Source organism: Vitis vinifera, chromosome 1 (assembly GCF_030704535.1).
Source record: "Vitis vinifera cultivar Pinot Noir 40024 chromosome 1, ASM3070453v1".
NCBI classification, from domain to species: Eukaryota; Viridiplantae; Streptophyta; class Magnoliopsida; order Vitales; family Vitaceae; genus Vitis; species Vitis vinifera.
In genome coordinates this window covers 27,396,553-27,419,904 of record NC_081805.1, presented here as the reverse complement: position 1 = coordinate 27,419,904, position 23,352 = coordinate 27,396,553, and the positions used below count along the sequence as shown (strand labels likewise).

The 23,352-nt window shown below is 35.3% G+C and overlaps 4 protein-coding genes across 19 annotated transcripts; 2 read left to right on the top strand and 2 right to left on the bottom strand.

The window, feature by feature from the left end:
* Window positions 1-68: 68 nt before the first annotated feature.
* On the top strand, window positions 69-4,338 carry LOC100264392 (mediator-associated protein 2). Of its 11 annotated transcripts, none has more exons than XM_010659093.3 (6): window positions 801-935; window positions 1,572-1,636; window positions 1,976-2,137; window positions 2,562-2,640; window positions 2,811-2,894; window positions 3,679-4,338. In XM_010659093.3, the coding sequence occupies exons 3-6, from the start codon at window positions 2,009-2,011 to the stop codon at window positions 4,041-4,043; spliced, it is 657 nt and encodes a 218-aa protein (XP_010657395.1). In that variant the 5' UTR covers window positions 801-935; window positions 1,572-1,636; window positions 1,976-2,008; the 3' UTR covers window positions 4,044-4,338. The 11 variants fall into 11 exon arrangements, with proteins under 11 accessions (XP_010657400.1, XP_010657411.1, XP_002272062.1 ...); XM_010659111.3 differs by having other exon boundaries at window positions 804-935; window positions 2,002-2,137; XM_059735999.1 differs by having other exon boundaries at window positions 804-935; window positions 1,572-1,775.
* Window positions 4,339-6,599: 2,261 nt separating this feature from the next.
* LOC100242104 (sterol 14-demethylase) lies at window positions 6,600-10,770 on the top strand. 2 transcript variants are annotated; one of them, XM_002271906.4, is made up of 4 exons: window positions 6,600-6,722; window positions 7,073-7,123; window positions 7,257-7,754; window positions 9,474-10,770. In XM_002271906.4, the coding sequence occupies exons 3-4, from the start codon at window positions 7,293-7,295 to the stop codon at window positions 10,470-10,472; spliced, it is 1,461 nt and encodes a 486-aa protein (XP_002271942.1). In that variant the 5' UTR covers window positions 6,600-6,722; window positions 7,073-7,123; window positions 7,257-7,292; the 3' UTR covers window positions 10,473-10,770. The 2 variants fall into 2 exon arrangements, with proteins under 2 accessions (XP_002271942.1, XP_059591966.1); XM_059735983.1 differs by having other exon boundaries at window positions 6,659-6,722; window positions 6,992-7,123.
* A 1,538-nt stretch (window positions 10,771-12,308) lies between these two features.
* LOC100257384 (peptidyl-prolyl cis-trans isomerase FKBP19, chloroplastic) lies at window positions 12,309-16,609 on the bottom strand. 5 transcript variants are annotated; one of them, XR_787007.3, is made up of 11 exons: window positions 16,204-16,609; window positions 16,017-16,089; window positions 15,760-15,894; window positions 15,144-15,229; window positions 14,988-15,038; window positions 14,499-14,579; window positions 14,365-14,409; window positions 14,000-14,055; window positions 13,356-13,431; window positions 13,121-13,273; window positions 12,309-12,690 (listed from the first exon to the last, which is right to left on the bottom strand). XR_787007.3 is itself a non-coding variant. In XM_002267953.5 (11 exons), the coding sequence occupies exons 1-10, from the start codon at window positions 16,276-16,278 to the stop codon at window positions 13,178-13,180; spliced, it is 774 nt and encodes a 257-aa protein (XP_002267989.1). In that variant the 5' UTR covers window positions 16,279-16,609; the 3' UTR covers window positions 12,309-12,690; window positions 13,133-13,177. The 5 variants fall into 5 exon arrangements, 1 of the variants encoding a protein (XP_002267989.1); XM_002267953.5 differs by having other exon boundaries at window positions 13,133-13,273; XR_787008.2 differs by lacking the exon at window positions 12,309-12,690 and having other exon boundaries at window positions 13,159-13,273; window positions 13,356-13,516.
* A 694-nt stretch (window positions 16,610-17,303) lies between these two features.
* On the bottom strand, window positions 17,304-22,281 carry LOC100247241 (uncharacterized). The gene is made up of 7 exons (XM_002271478.4): window positions 21,855-22,281; window positions 20,371-20,542; window positions 20,101-20,150; window positions 19,415-19,715; window positions 18,208-18,396; window positions 17,938-18,120; window positions 17,304-17,803 (listed from the first exon to the last, which is right to left on the bottom strand). Exons 1-7 carry the CDS (start codon window positions 22,037-22,039, stop codon window positions 17,558-17,560), a joined length of 1,326 nt encoding a protein of 441 aa, XP_002271514.1. The 5' UTR covers window positions 22,040-22,281; the 3' UTR covers window positions 17,304-17,557.
* Between the last annotated feature and the right edge of the window lie 1,071 nt (window positions 22,282-23,352).

The window sequence follows — 23,352 nt, the reverse complement described above, 5'->3', positions numbered from 1 at the left end:
AACTTGGGGTTTGAATATCATATATTTTATAAATAAGGACCTTAAAACACAAGTTTCCCTATTTTCATTACGTGGTAGAGAGAAGAAACGGAAAAAACGAAACGACGTCGTTTTCACTTTTCAGCACCAAGGTAACGCGGCAGCCCCAATGATGAAAATATCGGTAATCACGGATATATCGATAACTTGATTTTACGGATATATCGGAGAAATATCGACGGATATTTTGAAAAAAAATTTTGATAAGTAAAAAATTGATCAAAACTTATGGAAATGTAAAAAAACCTCGTGTTAATGTAATTAAAAGTATAATAAATAATTTAAAGTTGTTTTTGTGAAGAATTTGATATATATATATATAATATGATTTGTGATATTAAGCATAATTATATTATATTAGTTGTACTTATACACTCATTATGAAGTTTCATGAAAAACTTATTTTAGTAAATATCAATAATTTATACATATTATCACATAGCTTGAGGTTCAATTTTGACTATTGGATCACATCCAGTTTCAATTTGGACCATCCAATGCACTGGGGTCCAAATTGAAATATCAATAAAATATTTTATTTAAGATCTAATTTCTAAAATTTTATTAAAAATATGTGGTAACAACTTTCTTTTATTAACATTAATTTATTTAAATAATTAAAATTATTAATAATTTATCTTATTAAATTAATTTTAATCCATAGTAGTGATTTAATCATAAATAATTAATAATTATTTATATAGAGAGAGGAAAATTGTTCTCATGATATGTTTCCTTTTTTTTTTTTTAATCTCTACTAAATCTAAAAATAAAAAGGCCACCCACTTCTCTCACTCGGGCATCAAGAAGCCCGAAGCCCTTTTCTGAAGTTGCCCTCCAGACGAGAGAATCCCTAAAAAGGCCCTATTTTCCTCTGCCACTCTCAATCCTCCCAGGTACTAATCTAATCTTGTTATTTATTTTCATTTTTCTGCAACCCCGTTTGATTCCCATGAAAATCCATCCGCCATTCGATTTCTGGGAAAATTCATCCTCGTTTGATTTCCGAGAAAATCCATGCAAAACCCCCCAGGAAAACCAGAAAGATTGCTTTTTATTTTTTGCTTCCTGTGTTTTCTGGATCTGTTCTAGGGGTCGCTTTGCTTTTGTGCCATTGGATTTAAATTTCACGAACCCTAAATCCACGATTTTTGAGCCAGGCTAAAAAACACAACCTTTGCCTGCAAATCATGATCAGATTTTGTCACCTGTGCGCGGGCTGGACTGGTAGGAAATATCGGGAAATTTTCAGAAAAATCGGTAAAAAATCGGCTATACAAACCGAAAATTCGCCGATAAATTGCAGTGTCCGGCTATTTTTTGAAGATTTCGCCGATTTTTCGTCTGCATCCATTTTTCGGCAATTTTTTCGCCGATTTTAACCGAAATTTGGCGAAATTTCTCCCATCGACATTTCGCCCCCCTCTTTCGTATCGCCGACCACCGAAACCCGAAATTTCGGAGAAATTTCGGCGAAAAAAATGGAAACTTTCATCCTTGGGCAGCCCTAACCCTAACCCTGACTGTTTCAGCGGAGTGAGGGGGGAGAGGAGAGACAGAAAAACGAAATACGTCGTTCTCACTTTTCAGAACCAAGGTAACGCCGCAACCCAACCTTAACCCTAAATGTTCTACTCTCTCTCTCCTCATATTACGATAGAGGCGCGAAATTGAAAATGGAAAATTTATGATGGAGATTTCAAAGATTACGTTTGAAGTTTCTCTGAGATGAGAAGGCTAAAGTTTCCGGACTTTTGTCATTCTCGGGTTCTTCAATTTCTTAGTTATTGGTTGGAATTTTGAAGTTTGTGATTGGTTTGATGTTTGAGTTTTGAATTTTCAATTAACAAAAGAAGGTTATGGCAATTTTTAGTTTGATCATTTTTTCTTCACAATTATTTTTTTTTTTAATTATTGTTTGATTTTTCTGTTATAGACATTGTGTTACTTGGTTGAGTTCAGTGAGGGAATGGATGCTGTTAGCGAAGCCGATTACAAACCTCCGCCAGAATTTATTGAGGATACCAAGGATTCACTAGTCGATCTTAGTATGACGGACTCGAAAGAACTTTGGCTGATTCAGTGGCCTGTTAATCAAGTGAGATTTTCTTTTAATTTCCCCTTGCTCCATTTATTTTGATTTTTTTTTTCCCCGGGAAAATTGATATAATAATGCAAAGCCAACATGATAGAAAGTTAGAAACAAGTTCCTCCTTCAATTTAAGGTTTCTACAATATATATGGAGTTGGTTGGGCTTGTTTTCAAGAGAATAACTCTGACTTGTTGATGCCCCTGTATCCTGTCAATCATATTAAGACATCTACTCAAAATGGATTTGCCGAGGTCTCAATATTGAAATACAAATTTCTGTTTGAAGAGATGAGTTACTTAGCAAGAAACCGAGTTTAAATGGGGAGACAAACCAATTCGAAACTCATTGGCGATTGATATCCTTGCCATTCTGTTTGTGAATCCTATTGTGAGGGATGTTGAATATGTTAGCTTGTTTTGGACATTGCAGCACCCTGATTTTGATGGGCAAGAACTGTCACTCAAGCTTCATCAGGATGGACAGTTGGGCAAGTTTGAAGGTTCATCTGGTAAGTATAAATCTTTGTGTCATGATTATATAATAAGGCGAAGTGCAATCCCAATGCCAACCTCTCCTTGTTAAACTGCAAACTCAATCTTCAAAGTTGCTTGATATGAGTTAGGATGCACCCATTGAGAAGACTTCTTATTGTGGTTAAATGTCATTTCATTATGGCAGGAAAATTATACAATGTCGTCAGTTTTGCGTCTCAGGATCCAGATGCGACGGTTTTTATATCATCTCCATCTGAGTCAAAAATAGGTATGCATCTATGTGTACTGTTTTCATTCTTTCTTTCTTTTCTATCTCAACCCTTTTTCAAAGAAAAAGTACATATCCACTACTCATCTTTTGAACCATGTGCCCTGTCTTTCTGGCTTGAATGGTTCTAAAAGAAAATTATGCTTCCATGTCAATCTTGTGAGTTCTTACATATTTGGAAGCACCATTGTACAACCAACTTCCTTAGAATATATTTTCACAACTTGGAGTTAATGTGCTGCATTTTCTTTTTCTTTGATCAGAGGCAAACATTTTATTGCCACATTTTTTTTTTACTTTTGACCCACATATGAAATGATCAAACATTACCTTAATCACTTTGCTTTGAGTTTTCAAGAACACCAGTTTTGTATTCAATATATGCTTTAAAAAAATAAAAAAACCTAATTTAACATGTGAATTTCCAACATTCTATATCAACAATATGGCATCCATGGACCTTACTCCCATCTTCAAGGTTGTCTGAGCTTAGGTAGCATTTAAGTAAGTTTCTGAGTTGTGATATTCTCATCTTCTTATGTGTAGTCAAATATAAACAAACAATTGTAGCACTTAATAGTGTTGATGGATAACTTTGAAAATATAATAAATAATGGGGTATGTCTAGTAAGGAGAGCTACCACATTTGAGCCCATTGCGTATTTATAAGTGAATAAAAAATTATTGTTATCGTTGTTGTTAGACGAAATTCTGTGTAGACATAAGAGTATATTATGGCTGAATCTTCATGCACTCCTTTAATACTCTTTTATCTTGAGTGCAGTGGGAAAGATCTCACGGCGTGTTTCCCTTGTCCACTACCCTGAGCCCGATGAACTTGAAAATCAAAGTGCCAACAATTTGAGAAAAATGTATCAGAGATCTGGAGGAAGTAGCTTGACCCATTCTTCTCATCATTATTCAACTCCTTCTCACAGTACTAAGCTGAGAAACCCACAATCAGTGAGTGGCCGATCTGCCTCCACACATAGTAGCAGGCATAAGAGAAGGCATGCTGATAAGCCTGCCACATCCATCAACCAGCTTACTCAAGACTCAGGGCGAGGTCATAGTACAGTTACTTCTTCAGGGTCCTTAGGGCTTTCTCATCAAGGGAAATCAACAAAAAAGGTAAAACTTGAGGGCTAAGGCATTACTTTTACCATTTATTAGTGCAATCCTCGAGGATATCAAGGATGCAATGCCGATTTGCATATGAGAGCGTAGCATGATCCTGAATGCATTTCAGCTTAATCTGTTTATTGGCTTTATTGAGGTGTTTTTTGAAATTTAGAAAACTGAAATCTTTAAAGTTCCCCAGATTGGCTTATGCTTTCATTTTTGTGGGGCGTGTTTTTTTTTTTCTTTTGTATTTTTGTATTCACATAAACACAACAACAGGTAACGACTCCAAGTTTAGTATAATTCTTAGCTGTTTGGAAAATGGAGGAATAATGATTAATGGCATGGATGGATGCTGTAGCAAGTTTGAACCCTAATGTGTATGCATATTAATTCCATCCAATGTTTTAAAAGATTAAAGGCGATCTTGAGACATTTTGTCCAAATGAAGCAAAGCATAAGCCTCAAGGTAGGATAAGGGGCAATAAGGTGGAACAAGGCTTAAGCCTTAATTTAATAATAATAATAACAAAATCTTAAAAATTAGAAAAATAATAATAGAAAAATCATGTGATGTATGATAATCAAATCAATTGAATGTCATTTTCAATAGCTTTTAATTTATTTATTTTTTTCTTTTTTTCTTTTTTTGTCTTTCTTAAAATCCAATCCTTTCATGCATTTATCAAAAAATCTTTAAAACTATTATCAGGATAGAATCTCTTTTGAATTATAATTATATCCAATTGTTCTATTATCTTTTTCATCCATCAATAATAACATAATGATAGATCGGATACTATGATGACCAATAATTCTTCTATTTTTTTCTATGAGGTTTAACCCTAATTTTGGAGGTAAGGCAAAAATTGTAAATCTTTATCAAAACCTCATAAAAGCATAAATCATTTCAACCAATGAATATTAAGGCTTAAACATCTTAACAAATATATACAAAAGCTCATAAAGGTGTTAAACCCATTAAAACCTTTTGAATAGTAGAGGTTTAAACATCTTAATAAGTATATACAAAAGCTCATAAAGATGTTAAACCCATTAAAACCTTTTGAATAGTAGAGGGTTAACCCTTACCACCTTTGAGGCTATACAAAAAATCCATAAAGATCCTAAACTCATTAACTTTTTGAATATTAAGCTTAAGCCTCAATAGCCTCGAGGTTATAACCTCGAGACTAATTTGTATGGTCCTACCTCAAGGCTCCCCTCAAAACATAAGCCTCAATAGTCTTATAAAACATAGTTTTCATCCAAGTGTTCATGATAGAAATAATTCATAAACACAACAATTATGAGTCTACTTGGGGATTATTTGTTTCTAAAACAATATTTTTGTTTTTAAAAGTGAAAACTATTTTTCGAATTTGAAGATACAAATAATAATTTTTTATATATAAAAAATAGTTTTTTATAAATTTATTCAAATAGCCGCTTGTTCTAGAGTGTGCGAGAAATGTTATTATATTTCCCACGAACCACTCTCCCCCACAAATTCTGTTTCACAGGGTTAAATTGAAGGCAATTGCTTTTTCCTAACCTCACTCTCGACCATCCAACGTGTTTCTTTAGGGACGCTTGACTATCTAGTAGGCGCTAGACTCCCTATCCATTCGGAGTTTGTTCATGTGTGCTTGGCCTCTCCGCACCACAACCTACTAAGGTAAAAATGTGTTAAGATATAGGGTTTAGCTATGGTATAAACATAAAAAAAAGGTGCCACCAATTAAAGCGTGTTATATGTACACTTCAATTTTCGTCCTACTTCGGTCCCATTGTTATATATTTCATATTTTATACATCATCTTATTATTTTAAATCATCATATCTATTTATATTCTTACTAAAAAAAAACTCAAATTTCATCGTACACTCATTATTTACTTTATACTTTCATCACAAGCAAAATATTTGGCTGAAAGTTGGGTAGGTAATATTTTTAACATGAAAAATGTTTTTGAAGGAAGGTAAAAAATAAAAAGCAAAAATCACTTATGCTATTTTTTTGAAAAAAAAATTGGATAGGTAATGGCTATTAAAAATGATTTTTAAAGATAAAATGAAATACAAAATAATTTTTAAAGAACAAGTAAAAGTTATTTTCATTGATTTTTAAAATCAAAAGAAAAACATAGACCCGTTTGATCATGTTTTTTTAAATTTGTTTTTAAAAATTGTTTTTAAATTTAAAAATAAAAAATAATTTTTAAAAACAAATTTAAGGAAATATAATCAAATGGATCATATATTTTTACTAAAAACACTTTTAAGATAAACATTGTTAAACATACTTTTAAAAAAATAATATAATAAATTTCATAATTATACCAACCATCTAAATAGTAAATATTGCAATGCACCTATCCCATACCATAATATGACACATTGATTTTCTAAAATAAAACCAAAATTATTTTCCATAAAATCGGAATTTATTAGAAATTATTGTGTTACTTGTGTTGATTAATTAACCACAAAAGACTTTGATTTTGGATTTAATCGGTCAGGTTAGAGGCCAAACCACCTTGGAGAGCCCATGGTTTTGGTTTTCAAGAACCAATGGGCCCAGCTCAGGCCCGGTTCAGAACCGCTATAAAATACAGTTTCAAAAAACAATTTCACAGTCTACACAGATCGCTTTGGAGATGTCTGTCCCATTTGTCTTCTTCTTTCCTCTTCATTATTTCTAAGGTGTTTTTCCACATACTTTTTCTTTTCCTTTTCCTTCATTTTCCGTTGCAATTCTTGATGATCTTATGTCTCGTGTTCATCGATTTTATGCCACTGCATTGCTAGAATTCCCTCTCCGTTTTGTTAGGTTACCGAGAAAATGAAATTCCAGAATTGGAATTTTAATGTTTCTTTCTGTTTTCCTCCGGTTTCTTAGCAACCAAACAAGCGGGCTGAAGGAGTGTCTGAGTGATAATTTTTGAGTAATGATTTTTGGTATTTGATGGTAGTGCTGAAGTCATTGAGTGTGATGGATTGGATGCTCATTGAGTCTTCAGAATTTTGAAATTTTCTCGACATTTTTTATGCAGAGATTCTTCAGATCTGGACTGAAGTCACGCTGAAAAGTGCCTTTTTATTAGGTACAACATCCTCGATTACTTTTTTTCCACGTGCTCTGTTGCAGATTCGTTTCTGGTTTTCTTAAATGTTAGGGATCGCATTGAATGCGATGTGATGTGTTCTGATTTATCTTTTCTCTGGCGTGATTTTCAGTTAAGTCCCTTAGAGGTTATAGAATTGTTGTAAGCCATGGATGTAGACAACAAGTTCTTCAATGTGGCCCTCCTCATTGTGGCTACAGTGGTAGTGGCCAAGCTAATCTCTGCGCTTCTGATTCCTAAATCTAGAAAGCGCCTTCCTCCTACCGTTAAGGCATTTCCAGTGATCGGTGGACTTCTCCGGTTCTTGAAAGGCCCGGTGGTGATGCTCCGAGAAGAGTATCCGAAGCTTGGGAGTGTGTTCACCCTGAATCTGTTGAATAAGAACATCACTTTCTTCATTGGACCGGAGGTCTCAGCGCACTTCTTCAAGGCGCCAGAGGCTGATCTCAGTCAGCAAGAGGTTTACCAGTTCAACGTTCCCACTTTTGGCCCCGGAGTTGTTTTCGATGTTGATTATTCGGTGAGGCAAGAGCAGTTCCGGTTCTTTACAGAGTCTCTGAGAGTAACCAAATTGAAGGGATACGTGGATCAGATGGTAACGGAAACCGAAGTAAGTGTCTCTCACTAGCTTTCATTTCAACTTCTGTTTGTACTTACGCTTTCAGCGTTGCATATTGGAGGCTCTGTTTTGTCTCTCTGTTTTGTCTAGAATAGTGAACGAAAGTACCGATTTCAACCCAAAAATTTCAAGTTGATTTTCCTTCGGAGAATTTTACCTTTTTGCAAAATTTCAGATCTCATCTTGTGTGTTATAGAAATGATAACATTTTTATTCATCTTGAATGTTGTGGCAGTACTAACTTTTAGATTAAAAGCAGGATGATAGTCACCTTGTTTTTAAACTGAAAGGAAAAAAAAGGTCTGTTGCGTCACTGATGGGATCGAGAGGGGGGAATCCTGATGGATACCAGGGCCCATAGGTTCATTACAAATTTACAGAAAACTTCAAGGTGTTGATCGGACATTCGTTTGTCCTCTGTTTTTTCATTTCTAGAACAAAACTGTGAATGTTTTTTTGAATGATATGTTCGCTTATTGTACTTCTACTTTTCTATTTTAAAATTTATCAATAATTTTTTTAAAATACAGGGAATTAGGGAAAAAAAAAGATTTCCTATCTATTTCTTCTGTTTTTTAAAACAGAAGTCGGACCTACACACAACTTCCATACTACCAATGCTGAAAAAAAGGCTAATTTTGGTTTGGTTGAACGAATAGGCTAATTTAATTTGATGGAGAGTTTGATGGGACTGTAGGCTTGTTCAATTGAAATGATAGGACAATATCCCTTCAAACGTACCTTCCGTAGTAGTGAGGCAGGAAAAACAGACTGCAGAGTGTCATTTCAATTTGAATGACAAACAATACCTCGTCAATTTGCTGCTTTTTCTAGTTTCCTCAGATTATTTTTCTTTGGATATTTCCTCATTTCTTTTTCATATTTAAAGTATTACATCAGGAAATCAATGGTTATCTGCAAGCTTACTGATTTTCATTAAAGACATTCATGTTATGCCTTTATTTTTTTTTATTTTTTTTCATATAGTATCTTATTGGGTATTTTCCTTTGATTTTCAGATGTTACAGCATTTTGATTTTAATACTAGTTGATCTGTTCAACTTTTCTCTTGATTTCCCAAACTAAAAGAATTATGTTTATGAAGACTTTCATTCATCTCATATGACACTTTTTAACAGCATATGTACTAACACTACAATCATAAGATTCATAACAATTCATGCTTATTCCTGTGGCATCAACTTGTCCTTTACGGGGGAACTTACACATTTTTCATTGTCTTGCTCTTTAGTCAGATCTTTGCATTTTCAGGATTGGTGTTGGTTTATTGTAGATTTTCTTGGTAAGAAAAAAAGGTGGCAATTAGTAGCTTCAGGATTCTCTTAACATGATCGAGTGGACAATCAGGGAGCTTTCCTATTCATTAACGAACCCGTATATGATCCTTAGACAATTCTTTCACTTTATAAGTGGAAGTTTCTCCATTATGTCCGCACATTTCCGTGCACAGAAGTTTGATGTTTGGGGTTCAATCTGAATAACCAGCCACACCTAATGGTTCAGTCTGAATAACCAGCAACACTTAATCTACCATGGGTTGTTTGTTTTTATTTCTCCCCAGACAAAATTTTGGTTTGAGTTCCTCATTGCTAAATTTCTAAATTGTTTGTCGAATCTTATTCCAGTAAAATTTGCACATTGTGTAGGAACTACATGGCCTCATTTCCGTTTTGTCTTCTAACTATGCAGGATTACTTCTCGAAGTGGGGAGATAGTGGTGAAGTGGACCTTAAATACGAGCTAGAGCATTTAATCATCTTAACAGCCAGTAGATGCCTCTTGGGTCAAGAAGTTCGTGATAAGCTATTCGCTGATGTGTCTGCCCTCTTCCATGACCTTGATAACGGCATGCTCCCTATCAGCGTTATCTTCCCATACCTGCCCATCCCAGCCCACCGCCGCCGCGACCAGGCCCGCACGAAGCTTGCTCACATATTTGCAAACATTATTGCTTCCCGTAGAGAGACTGGCAAGTCAGAGAATGACATGTTACAGTGCTTTATGGACTCCAAATACAAAGATGGTCGCCAAACAACCGAAGCTGAGGTCACTGGCCTGCTCATTGCTGCTTTGTTCGCTGGGCAGCATACCAGTTCCATCACTTCCACATGGACCGGTGCATATCTCTTCCGTCACAAGGAATTCCTTTCTGCTGTGTTGGATGAGCAGAAGAACCTGATGAAAAAACATGGGAACAAGGTTGATCACGATATCTTGTCTGAGATGGACGTCTTGTACCGATGCATCAAGGAAGCCCTGAGACTCCACCCTCCCCTGATAATGCTGCTACGTAGCTCACACAGTGATTTCAGTGTGACAACCAAGGATGGGAAAGAATACGACATTCCAAAGGGCCACATTGTTGCCACATCCCCAGCATTTGCCAATCGGCTCCCGCATATCTACAAGGACCCAGAGAGGTATGATCCCGACAGATTTGCAGTTGGGAGAGAAGAAGACAAGGTAGCAGGGGCATTCTCATATATATCTTTTGGAGGTGGCCGGCATGGGTGTCTAGGGGAACCCTTTGCATATCTGCAAATAAAGGCAATATGGAGCCATCTGCTGAGGAATTTTGAGTTTGAACTGATATCACCTTTTCCCGAGATCGACTGGAATGCCATGGTTGTGGGGGTGAAGGGAAAGGTCATGGTGAGGTACAAGCGCCGAGTACTTCCTGTTGACTAACTGGGCTATTTTCCTAACCGTTTTTCATGAATGGTCTGCCAGATTCGAACTCAGTACCTTCCAGGTTTTGCTATTGTGAACCTCATCAGTACTACTCTCATTCCTTTAATCCATCCATGTTTTGAGAGCTCTTTGTACTGCTTTCTTGGATTGTGATCGTTGTTGTTTGTCCCAGAATTAGGTGCTTGCCTTAGCTTTTGTCTATTCATGTCAACTGTAGTTTGTAGCAGAATTTTGGTTTCATTCCCTTTTTAATCGCCCATGAAATTTGAAATCTAATGTTGATGATTTAATTTTATCTGCTATAGGGATCTCTTTTGACGCAGGTGGTACAAAATTGTTTGATTTTTTTATCTTCTACCTAGGGTTGATGTATACGATAGATTTGAAGGTTCTATTATTTTAAAGCCTGATTAGAAGTATTTCTCGGTTATGCTCCTTTCCCAATGCTTCAAAGTGGTTTTATTTTTTATTTTAAAAATCTAAAAATTTATTTAAAAGTGATTTTAGAATAGCATTTTGGCGCTTAAAACACATGTTAGTAGTACTATAATTAGTAGTGCTTTGATTAGAAACTTTTTAAGGAGAATCACCTATTATGTGATTGTCCAGCAATCATTTAAATTGATTTTTTATATTTTTAAAATTGGTTTTCAAGGCTGTTTTCATTTTTGTAAGAAAATGCTTCCAGGCATTGTGAAACACTTCAAATCGGAACCGTTTGAATATGATTATAATTGAAGTATTCAGTACACAAGGTTTTTATCATAAACACTATCTAAAAAATCCCTAGGTGAGTGTTTGTATATATAAAAAAATGTTTAAAAATATATTATATAAAAGATTTATTTTTTAAATAATCACCTCCAAGCGGTTCTCTAAATGTTTAGGGCTGTCTACTTTGTGAGGACATGTTTCCGACTTTCTCAAAATCAGCTTTTATTAAATGTTTCTTTTCATACATATTATATTACTAAAAACATTTTCTGATGCATCTTGAATTTTTTAAAAAGCATTTCTAATATAGAAGTATTATTAATAAAAGATCACTCCCAAATGTAACTTTAAGACCAACTCTTCGCGTTTTGCACCCCGTGGCCTATCTGGACCGGGAAACATGAAACAGAGCAAATATTAGAGAGAGAGAGAGAGAGGCAGGAAAATATCAAATAGAAGTGGCTGAGAAAGAGGATCGATGAGGACATCACCGGTGCCAGCTTCAAATTAGGGAAGTAGATCAGATGCCCACGTCTTAGATCAGGTATGGGAATATTTTTAGTTAAAATTGTTCATAGTGCTTCCATTATAAATTATTTTAAGAAAAATCATTGGTTGTTTTCAAGTATAAACAAAAACAAAGTGCTTTGATAATGATTTTGATAGCGTGTTATATAACAAAAAAAAAAGGAATTTTTGAAAGAATCATCAACCACCTATCAAAAAATTATCTAAGAATCACCTCAACCGATTTCCTAAATATTTTGAAATGATTTTTCAGAAGTTCCTATAATCTAGTTGGAGTTTGAAAGTCTTCCGTATCAAGCTTAATTGGGAATTGGAATTTTTGTTGTTTTTGGTTATGACAGCACAACTGTTGAGCATGAAAAAGGCATAGTTACATGGAGAAGAGGAACCTGTTGCCAGTGATTGCTTTGGCAAAGCTAAAAGCAAAGATGAATGAATTTCAAGACAATCACATACTGAACTTTTCTAAGAAAGTGCTTCCAAGCAATTGGAAGCAGTTCTAATCCTATCAAAATCACTCCCAAATAAGTTATTACTCTACTTAAGTGCATACCGCTAGCCTAATATTAGCATACATGAGGAAGAGAGGCATCCATGAAAGCAATATTATTCTGTAAAAAATGAAGTGCCATAATGTTGATTAATTGTCGGGATGGATGATAAAACTTCATAAAATCTTTTGCCATATATCTAACTACAATGCATGCATATTAGTAGTGAGATAACTGGATGAAACAAAAAACTATAATATTTTGAACAACATTGACTAGTAGAGTCTGACCTCTGTTTTATCCATCCATCTTTTTTATTGGTTGGCAAGGACCCAATTGCACCAAAACCAACATGCTGTTTGCGATGCCGTATTGCCCCTGGGAATAACTAAACTCCCCATTACATGAAATACTCCTCCATGTTCTCGAAGATGATAGTGTTCACTAAATGGCTCTCTTGACAGCTTATGATCTTTGAACTCCTGGATCAACCAACCATAAATATGATTTATGAAAAAGCTACAAAAGTGTGCATGTTTGGCAACATTTTTGAAACGGTTCCCAAAAAATTGTGTTTGACATATATATATTTGAGAACTCAAATTTAAATTGTTCTTCATGAAGTTACAATTAAGTTTATATTTAGTATAAAAAAATTTCAAAGTATTTTTCATGTTTTCAATCATTTCTCAAAATACCATATAAAAATCAAATAAAACACCTCCAATTTCTTCTAAAAGACAACTGTTTTCACAACAAATACTCAAAAAACTATTTTCCATTAAAATTTAATCAAACATATTTTCTAAATTCAAAAAAACAAAAAAATCTATTCTAGAAAGGAACAAAAAATTATTCTCTAAAATATTTACCAAATAGGCCCCCAGTTTGCCAAAGAAAAAAAAGGCTAACCTCAATACTTACAGGGTGGTGTTTGCTAATGCATGATGGAATGGAACTGGCATTCGATCAGTTCGGTATGATCTTGAGAAGCTCAATATCGAACAAAAGGGTCTTGTCTATCAGCCCTTGGTTCCTCAGCACAAAATCCAAGGCTCGTTGACCCTATGAAACAGATTGGAATTTAGCACCTTCTGGGAAAAAAATGCATGGCTCTAAAGTATCTCCAAAAATATTTATACATTACCGAAAATGTTGTTGGTCTTGGTCCACTCTTGTTGAAGTCATTCTCGGGGTATCCCAGTTCAGGAGGCACTATGATCCTGCATCACTGTGAAGGGGAACTTGAAATTGTATGCATAGATTGTGTGAACAGTACATTGTACTGATCTTCCCAGTCCTAATTTTCTGATCAAAGTTAAAAGAGGGAAGTATGAAATTTTTTGCAAGAACAGTTTCCATGGATAACAACCCAAGAGGGTCATAATTTCTTCCCAAAAAGAAGTAAAATCAAGCATAAAAATGCCCCAATCAATTAGCTAGGTGTACTACAAGTTGTGACTTGGTCTCTTAATGATCAGCATGTTTTCTTTTGGGTCTACATAATCAATTCTGGTGACGATTATAATAGAGACCCACATCTGAAGCGTATAGAGTGGAGACTATAAGCAACTATAGACAGGAGCATGAGCAGGTCAAGAAATCAGGTTAGCTTGGAGATGTATGAACTCAAGCTTATATCTTCAGTTTTATTGTCTTTCTTATCTATTTGGTGCATGATATGTACGAATTCAGTTAAAATGGGAGCAATCAACTATTCATGATCCACATTCATGTATGTCAATCTCTCTAAAAATAACGAAGGCCATGTGAAGAAGGCAGATACAGCACCTTCTGATACTGCCCAGGGACATGCCGGAAACAGCTTCCTCAAAAGCTGGTATTACCTGACCATTCAAGAACCAGGCATCACAATTAAAAACTTCCATAGTCACTGCCAAAAAGGTGCCACCAATACAGCATAAAAGGAACAGACAACTGCTACAGCATAATGAAACAACCTAGTTGTTGTACAATTCAACCCAAGTACCCAACCACAAACAATGGCTTCTGATATAATCCCATATTTATAAATAAATAAATGAAGGGAAGAACCAGAAAGAATTCAATGTGCAGGAAAAATTATCACATCCATCCAACCTGATCTGAAAGGGAAAAAAAGGTTGGATGCTTAACATGGATAACAAGTTTTTTACCTGCTGTGATCCTACTCTAAATTTAAAAAAGTCTTTGTCATCGCCCTGCATATAAAAAAATAACATAATTATTGCACTTCAGTCTAGTAGAATTGAAGAAAACCTAGTTTAAGAGGGTGTAAAGCATGCCATACCTGAAAGGAACCACCCTTTGTCTTGTTACGAGCTTCAAATATGCGCCCATAATATCCTATGGTGTAACCATCCCAATCAACCTAAAATTCATTTACAGTTTAGGGAATGCTACAGAATTTTCCATCTTGTGTAAAATAACTAAACATAAAATTGCAAGTCAATTTCTTCAGTAATTATTTAATCCAAATGATTTGGTTTCTATTTTTGTGTCTATGCTGTTATTGCAGTGTCCAATCTTTATCAGAACTCTATTTTTGGGGCCTTGCTTCATTCAAGTTGTGAAATTGAGTTGTTCATGGACTTCAATCTTTCAGAGTATCACTTTGTTTTTTCATTCTTTTGTGAAGGGATAGAAAGCATATTTATTTTTTTATAAGTATTTATTCCATTTATTGCTTGTAAGAATTTTTCTGTTTTGAGTGTCCCCAGAGTTCAAACAACTTTACACCAAGTTATAAATCCATGTAAACAAAAGATCAAGAGCCTACCACTACTGTCTCCCCCACCTTTGGTGAAGGGCCACTTCCCACTCGCAAGTCCTGCATTCTTTTTAAATATGGAATTAAAACTAATTAACTAAAACATGAGTGTATTATGCAAGTTCACATACAAAGAGGTTTGACAAAGGTTATTCAATAGGTGACCTTATACTGAAGGCCTGATGCTGTTTCTGTGTAGTCTGGAAACCGCATCTTCGTCTTTCCATAATCCTTCCCCCTGAGCGCTGGCACTATAAGCACAACAAACATGCCAAAATAAGTCTTTGCAAGTTTGCAACTGAAATTGCAATTTAGATAATAACAGACAATCTATACATGATTAAAATCATTTGGCCAATTGCCAAACCACAGGCAGGGCACACCTAATCCAAGAGGCCACAATTTAACCAATTCCAAGTCCAAAATCAATTAAACTACATTACAGACACTTGTAGGGAAATGACTAGCATTAAAAACAAAGATTCCATCAGTAGGAGAGAAAGAAAATCAAGGGGAAAAAAAGAGTTTTTGATAATTTTCCCCTTTTGTCATGCTTCTTCAAAGATATTCCTCTTTTATATGAAGATAAAAATACGTGAAATTCTTCTTTTCTTTTCTTTTTTACTATTTCATTTTTTTTCTCTGTATTTTGCATGACAAACCAAACAGAAAAATTCGAAATTCCTTCTCTTTTTTTTATTTCTTTCTTTCTTTTTTCTTTTCAATTACTTTGTACTTTCCATGATCCTCACAGAGCCAAAGGAAGGGCAAAGAAAATTACTGTCAGTGAATTCAGATGCCACCGCCACTTCATTCTCAGAAGCATTCCATATGGCTCCCGCTAATAATCCAATGGATAACATGGCAGCTTCTCTTCGGCCAAAGACTGGCCTACAGCCCATGCCACCACTTACATCTACAGAAAAATACCAGCAAAACAAGAAAAAACTCAATTTAATCCTGTTCTATTTTTTAAAAAAAAATGAAAATCTACAAATTCACTCACTGTTCCAATCTCAATCGAAACATTTCACTCACCGATCGAATAGGAAAACCTCGGCAGTTCCTGAGAAGAACCACCATTGCTACGCGGTATTTTCATGTGCCATCTCTGAAGAATGAAAACAAATCTGATCAATTTTACTACAGAAACAGCAAATTTTTTAAGAAGTAGAATTTTGACATAGTAGGGTTTTGAAAAACAAATGCAAGAGAAGCATCCAACCGATTTGGAGGCCTTTCCAAGAGATATTGCGAGAGAATTTGGAAGAAATCCTTCTATAGCTGAGATCGACGCCATTTGATTTCCAACCACAACACCACTATCGGAGTAAGAGAGAGAGTGAGGAGGGCTTTCGCAGGAAGATAACGGCCCCAACTTGTGGCGCACTGGAAACTTCTCTTTGCGTCAGCTACTCTTTATAGGGTGCCGTGGCCGAATGATATTATGCCACGTGGACACCGAAGATTGGGATCAATTAGAATTGAGGCTCCATTTGGTCTGCGTATGGAAAGTTTGAGCTAGTAACCTTACCGTAGTCCCCTTTGTTCATATCTAAAAATGAAGATCGAAAGTGAAAATTTGGTCAAATTCAGTCCATTTCTTTCTATCTAGCAATTGTCTCATTTGATCTCCTTTGTATTCTTCATACATGTTTCACCTAAGTCACATTTGTTCATATATCCGGAATGGAATAAACACCCCAGAATTATCATGCTCGATTCATGAATACGTACTGAAAGGGTAGGGGCATTTTTGTTAGCTATTCTCAAAAACATTTTTATATCATTTAAAAATAAAAAATAAACATGTTTCACCCAGAAAAAAGTTTTTTATTTTCTGTTCTTAAAAATAAAAAATAAAAAATAAGATGTTCTAGGATGACATATTTTAATTACTTGTGAAAAATAATTAAAAATAAAACATTAGAGAAAAATATATATATTTTAAAAAATAAAAATCCCATTATGAAATGAACTTTTATTTTTAAAAAACATTTTGCATTCGTAGCCATATCCTGTTCAAGAAACCTGCCATCGTCCAAACAAAGACTTGACGACTAAGAGAATACCAGATGTTATTAGCCTGCCAACCATGTTATAAACTTATAACTTACAAGTAGCCCCGCTTTGCCAGAATCAGAATAAAGGCCCCAAAAAGGTTCCATTGGATGCAGAATGTACAATGTTAAACTAGAGTCTACAGGCAATAAATCAATACATCCACATATCTGACGACATAGCTCCCATCAAAGCTCCTTATAGTTATAGCTATACCTGTTATCATCTTCACTGAAATCACTACTCACCCATGGATTTTCAGTGTTAGCAGTTTTCAATCTTGTCCCTACTTTTATTATCTGTCCATGGACATTTCCTTCATTAGAATGACAATCCAAGTCTATTCACAAAGTTGAAGAAACCCAACCAACAGCAAATATGAAATAACTGGCAGTAACCCACCCATATGATACATGATCTAGTCTTTTAAACATCACTCATCAACTAATTTACAGCAGGGATTGAGACCCAGCTGGCTTTATTGAGTCGCCAAGACAGTAATAAAAGAACCGAGACGCTTACAGGCTAACCAGTTTAAGGGAGTTTGCCTTCTCTTGCAGGCTATCAAGCAGGCTGTCAAAGCTCTTCTTGAAAGACTCCACTCCTTCAAGTTCCAGCTGAGACCCGACATAGCCCCAGTCAATCCCCAACTTCTCAAGTGCACTGTAAATGCCTTCAGCTTCAGATACATTGGAATCAATTGTCCTTGAAACAACACCATGGTCAACAAATGCTTGGAGAGCTTGGTCGGGCATGGTTGAAACCTGAAAAAGGAAGTTGGCAGTAAATTATGGACCTTATTTATGGAACTGTTTAAGTAAATGGTAGATAACTTTCTTAGGATGCTGACAACAATTACTGCCAAATCCAACTGAGGTTGCAATATAAGAAGGCTCACCGTGTCGGGTCCAATAAGAGGAGACACATATAGTGTGTCAGGGTAGGCAGGATTCTTGACACTGGTTGAAGCCCACAGCAGCCTCTGTTTCTTGGCACCTTTCTTCACCAGAGCTTCCCATCTAGGCCCAGAGAATTTCTTCTGGTAGAGCTGGTATGCCAGTGCTGCTTGAGCTACTGCAGCCTAGAACATATAAAAGTCCCATGATATTAGGTCCTGAGTTTTAAACCCTCAAAAGGATGACAATTTGATTGTAAATTAATTTATTACCTTTCCTCGGAGATCAAGGGCCTCTGGAGTTCCAATTTTCTCAAGCAACTTGTCAATGAGGGTGTCTACCCGACTGACAAAGAAGGAGGCAACACTTGTAACCCTGGAGAGGTCACTTAGCCCAGAAGCCTCAAGCCCATCTAAGTAAGCATCAATGACAGCTTCATATCTCGGGAGAGAGAATATAAGCTGGCACATCCATAACAGAAAATGATGGTTAGAATGCTATTATAAGAAAAACAGAAGCACACCAAGGACTATACTACCACAAGTGAGATTGGAGGAAAAAGAGGGTGATCTTAATAACAACTTGGCTTTGAAATTGGAAAGGTGGCTGTAAGCATTTGCATTTTCACTCATATCCCTCCATCTTCCTAGAAACCAGTTGGTGAAATCTATTCAGGATTCTTATTTATCATCCAATACTTAGACAGCTGCTTTGAAATGATAGTGGCCGTTAGATCAAAAGGGAGCAAGAGGAAAAAGATATTTTTTATGCATGTATCCCAATTTCTCAAAAGAATGCTTAATTCACAAACAGTGAGTCCTTTTTCCCTCAGGGTAGTAGTGGAAAGCCAATAGCACTGCCAGACAGTTTTTTCATTTTTCATTTTTTTTTTCCCTTTTAATTTTTTCCTGAAAAGCTTAGATGGAGCAGAACTTCTGCAGCATACGAGAGAGGACAGTTCAAGGTAAACAGAGTGAAAAGTATGTATTTTTATTGCCCAAAAAAAAGGAAAGAGAAAAAAACAGTTGTTGATGACCGACCATATTTTTTTCTTCATTTTTAACTTATAACAACAAAAGGAACTAATGGAGCAAATTCTAACATTTTGCAGCAACAGAGGAGGCCTGTCATATAAAAGTTCCATTCCTTTTTTAATTTTTTGTTTGGTCCCCACTAGAAGCGAACCTGGACCACCCACAACCTTAACCCCAATCCCCAACGACTTGAACCATGCCCCAAAGGCTAAAAGTTCTATTCCATCACACTTGTCACTTGGGCTCGATGACATAATTTACCTTAAAACTACTTTTCCACTAATCAATAGCTTAACCAGAACCCAGATTGCTAGGATCACCTACCAGTATAAGATTATAAGAGCAATGTAGTGGTCAATCATGCCAAGACAACTTAACCTTTTTCCAGTTTTACTAGTATACTTCTAAAATTGTAGGTAATCAAGGATGCATAGCAAAAACTTACAGTTACATTGACACTAATGCCAAGTGAAATAACTTCCTTGATTGAAGGGACGCATGGAGCTGTCGCTGGGATCTTTATATAGACATTAGGGCGATCAACCACTTTATAAAGCCATTTTGCAGCTTCTACAGTCCCTACAGTATCATCAGCAAGCTTTGGAGAAACTTCAACAGAAACATAGCCATCTCCTCCATCCGTCTCATCATAGATTGGCTCAAAAAGTCTGCACGCATCTTGGATGTCCTTCACCACAAGCTCCCAGTATGCACTTTCAATGTCTTTTCCTGCTAGTACAAGTTCCCTGCAGAATCCAAAGGTTTAAAATGTTAGATTTACCAACTCTGAAGGATCAACTCGGATGTTAGTATTGGATTCCAGGTCCTGCAAGAGCAGAATAACTAACTTCCAGACAGCCAAAGCATGTGCTAACCAGCAAGCTCTTCTGAAATCTGACTACTCATACGAATACAAACTTTATACACAACATTCTGATGACTAAAAACTAAAAAGTTGCAATCTTTCTTACTCCACCACAATCCCCTTGATGAACCTTTTCATGGTTCACCCTTGCAGATGAGCTCCACCCACCTTGGGAGATCTCAAATGGGTAGAGGTCATCTGAAAAGAATCATGCAATTGACTTGTTAACATGATGGAATTATAATTTAGAAAATATATATATATACCTGAACTGTTCATTGTAAGCATTGGAAGATGATATCGCCTTCTGGAAAATCTGCAACCATATAAATAGAATAGCTCATTGCAAGAGATTGCAACTAATAAATGAAAATAACAAAAGAAACATGTGAAAATACAATCATATCAGTTCAAAAACAGTATCTTTCACTTTCTTTTCCCCCTCTTTCCTTTCTACTATCAAAAGAAATATCCTCCACACCTGTTGGAACAGGGGAAGAACCAAAGAGAATAAGAAAAAAGGTATGTGTAATTACCGCTGGGTTGCTAGTTACACCTCTGACACCACTTGCAATCAGTGGAAGGAGATCGGTAACAGGCCTGCAGAGGTTATCATACCATGGGCTCTGCCCTCCCTGCTCATAGAGATCATGAAGAGTTGTTCTCTTTATTTGGCTTCCATTTCCCTCAAGTTGGGAACATCTGACACTGTAATAAATAACATACGGAATGAGAACTTCTCAAACTTTACAATCAGAGAAAGCCTTTAAAAATTAAACTTTAGAATTAGAGAAAAATGAAACAACAAGCAACTATCACAAGAATCCAATCACTAATACATGATTGAATGCACTTTGTCTTACAGTGTTTTAATTAAATAGTGAGCCCAAAAAGGAGCTGGAAATTCTGTATGCAAATTCAAGGCATAACTTTCAACTTTCAATCCAAATCCAAATCCAAGCGTGGAGTCTAATTCCATTGATATAACCAACTCCTTGCTTTTATCATTAAAGAAAACATAAAGCTGAACAATTGTTACTAATAATAAATATTTTGGTTCAAATGAAAGGGGTTCGCCAGACAAATTAACTCATAAAGCATTGTTTTATGTTGTTTTTCCCCTTACAGCCTTATTGACCAATTACTGCGGTCACCATGGGTACAAAGCAATGGTCCTAGGCCCAAGATGAAATGAAATGACAAAAATCATATAGGTTACATTTGATTCCCAAAAAGAATTAAGGAAAGAAAAAAAAAATGCTAAGAAAAATGATTTTCTCATGTTTGGTTTATCATGGAAGATATGAAAGAAAATCAAATATAATTATAATTAGTTAGAAATTTATACATATTTTAAATTATTTAATCTTTACATAGAATAGGAAAAATAAGTGAAATGAGTTTGAAGTAGCAAATAAAATGATTTATAGATTCTAAACCGATTTTTTATTTTCCTTCATTCCGTCCTTCTACTTTTCCTCTATTTTCTTTGTCTTCCTCAAATTTTCCCTAACCAAACATAGCCTTACACAATCAACCACCAAGAAGCTGAATTTAGCTTAGGAGTTGACCAGCAGGTCCAAAAAAGAAGCCACATTGTACCAAACCATCCGATTGATAACAAACTAACAATACAAATAACAGCTGAGCCATTTCATTGAAAGGGACTTAATTTCAGAAATATTAACATGACATGCCATTAAACCTTGAGAAGCATTTCCTTCATAAATTTTTCACCAGGTGAATATGATCATGGCATCAAATCAAATACAAATACAAATACAAACCCACAATATATACAAAATGGCCTTGCTTAGTTGAAAGCACTACGATTAAACAATCCTAAACAGATTCATTCAAACAATTCCTCCAACTCATTCAATATTTTCACAAATCTGCATACAATAAGATTTCTCCAACTGATACTCGCACAGTAAAAGATCAAACCAAACCAAACAAAGATCACAACATCCCAATACAAAAAAAATTCAAAAAAGAAGAACAAAAGACCAAAGCTTACATCAATGATCCCCTGACGACGTCGTTCCGAACGGACAACCTAGAAGACGAAACTCTAGCATTGAAAACATCTCTGCTGTGAAAATCGATCAAACACTTAGGCTGCAAAGATCTGGACTTCAAAGAACCAGAAACAGAATAAGAAGAAACAGGACTAGGGCTTACAAGCTTGGAAATGGAAGCCATGGGAATATGGGATCACAGAGAGAAAAGGGTTTGGTGAATTCCCTTTGTTATTATGATTACGATATAAACAAGGAAAGGGTTAGGGTTTTAAAGGGAAGGCTAAATCTGGATTTTTGGTTTTGACTGGGCAGGTGGAGACGTCGACGGGTGAGGGAGAAGAAGGGCAAAAATAGGCAGAATGGTTGGAGATTTGGGTTGATGGCTATGATTGAAATGTCGGTTCTGCCCTTTTATTTGGGGAACAGCCATCACTTTGAGGTCATGATGAGGTAGGGTTAAACAGTAATTCTGGTTTTACCACCAACCTTTTGAATTCTATATTATTATTATTATTTTGGCGTTCGATCAATCGATCCCATTGAAGAGTGAAGTGAAGCTATAGGTCAATTGAGTTTTTCTATGTTTTTTTTTTTTGGTACACCAAACAACCCTTTAATGCTATCTCCCCACCAACCACAGCCTCTTTTATATATATATATATTCATGAAAAAATTAAATACCCAGAAAGGATAAAAATTAAAAACTCAAAATGTAAGGATATAATAATCATTTAAATGCAGAATAAATAAATATTCTTTTTAGTGAAAATAAATAAAATTACAACAAAAAAAAAATGAAATGACATTATTTAGTAAATATAAGAAGTAAATTATTGGATTTTTTTTATGTGAAAGAATAAAATGTGGAAAATCCTAAAAATGGGTAAAATATATACTTATAACCCTAAGAAGAATTACCTTAGATTTGTTAGAATGAAATTTGAAATGTTTTGATATGGACTAAGATTTTTAGATATGACTCTCCAAATTGAGTTTGGTCTCTTTGTTTTGTAACCTTTGAAGGCACTCAAAGGGTGGCTTTTGTGATTGTGACCAAGTTTTTAGGGGAAAAAAAATTATGAAGCCACTTGAAGGATTTCCCCTTTTCATTTTCCTTTTTTTTTTCTTTTTGAATTAAGGAGCTTTGCGAAAAAGTGGAAGGAAAAAACTTTTAAGTCTAGATATGGAGGATACATTTAATTTTGAATTGAAGATTAAGAAGGTTGCAAAGCATTTGAATCTTGAAATGGTAATTGAAAGTGAGAAAATGGAAGGGAAAAAATATATGGAAAGTGAAATCTAATCCTGTTTAGAATTAGCATATTTTTTGAAGATGAAGATTAAATTTGAGTCATAATCCAAATATACCACCTTTAAGTTCCAACTCATTTTCCAATACTTCAATACAATATAAAATTCTCCTGAGATTTTTAAGGGTTGGAAGGTGCATTTGAACTTCAAAAGTCATTTTGGATAGACAAGAATATTTGAAAA

What these genes read in the sequence shown, in the direction of transcription:
- LOC100264392 (XM_010659098.3), top strand. Translation starts at nt 2,009, where the DNA reads ATGGATGCTGTTAGCGAAGCCGATTACAAACCTCCGCCAGAATTTATT. An exon ending in CAAGTTTGAAGGTTCATCTG is followed by an intron (nt 2,641 to 2,810) that starts GTAAGTATAAAT and finishes TCATTATGGCAG; the next exon opens with GAAAATTATACAATGTCGTC. An exon ending in TCCATCTGAGTCAAAAATAG is followed by an intron (nt 2,895 to 3,678) that starts GTATGCATCTAT and finishes TCTTGAGTGCAG; the next exon opens with TGGGAAAGATCTCACGGCGT.
- LOC100242104 (XM_002271906.4), top strand. Translation starts at nt 7,293, where the DNA reads ATGGATGTAGACAACAAGTTCTTCAATGTGGCCCTCCTCATTGTGGCT. An exon ending in AGATGGTAACGGAAACCGAA is followed by an intron (nt 7,755 to 9,473) that starts GTAAGTGTCTCT and finishes CTAACTATGCAG; the next exon opens with GATTACTTCTCGAAGTGGGG.
- LOC100257384 (XM_002267953.5), bottom strand. Translation starts at nt 16,278, where the DNA reads ATGGCGTCGATCTCAGCTATAGAAGGATTTCTTCCAAATTCTCTCGCA. An exon ending in CATCAGGCCTTCAGTATAAG is followed by an intron (nt 15,039 to 15,143) that starts GTCACCTATTGA and finishes AAAAGAATGCAG; the next exon opens with GACTTGCGAGTGGGAAGTGG. An exon ending in CAAAGGGTGGTTCCTTTCAG is followed by an intron (nt 14,410 to 14,498) that starts GTATGGCATGCT and finishes TTTTATATGCAG; the next exon opens with GGCGATGACAAAGACTTTTT.
- LOC100247241 (XM_002271478.4), bottom strand. Translation starts at nt 22,039, where the DNA reads ATGGCTTCCATTTCCAAGCTTGTAAGCCCTAGTCCTGTTTCTTCTTAT. An exon ending in CCCTTGATCTCCGAGGAAAG is followed by an intron (nt 18,121 to 18,207) that starts GTAATAAATTAA and finishes TATATGTTCTAG; the next exon opens with GCTGCAGTAGCTCAAGCAGC. An exon ending in CTCTTATTGGACCCGACACG is followed by an intron (nt 17,804 to 17,937) that starts GTGAGCCTTCTT and finishes TTCCTTTTTCAG; the next exon opens with GTTTCAACCATGCCCGACCA.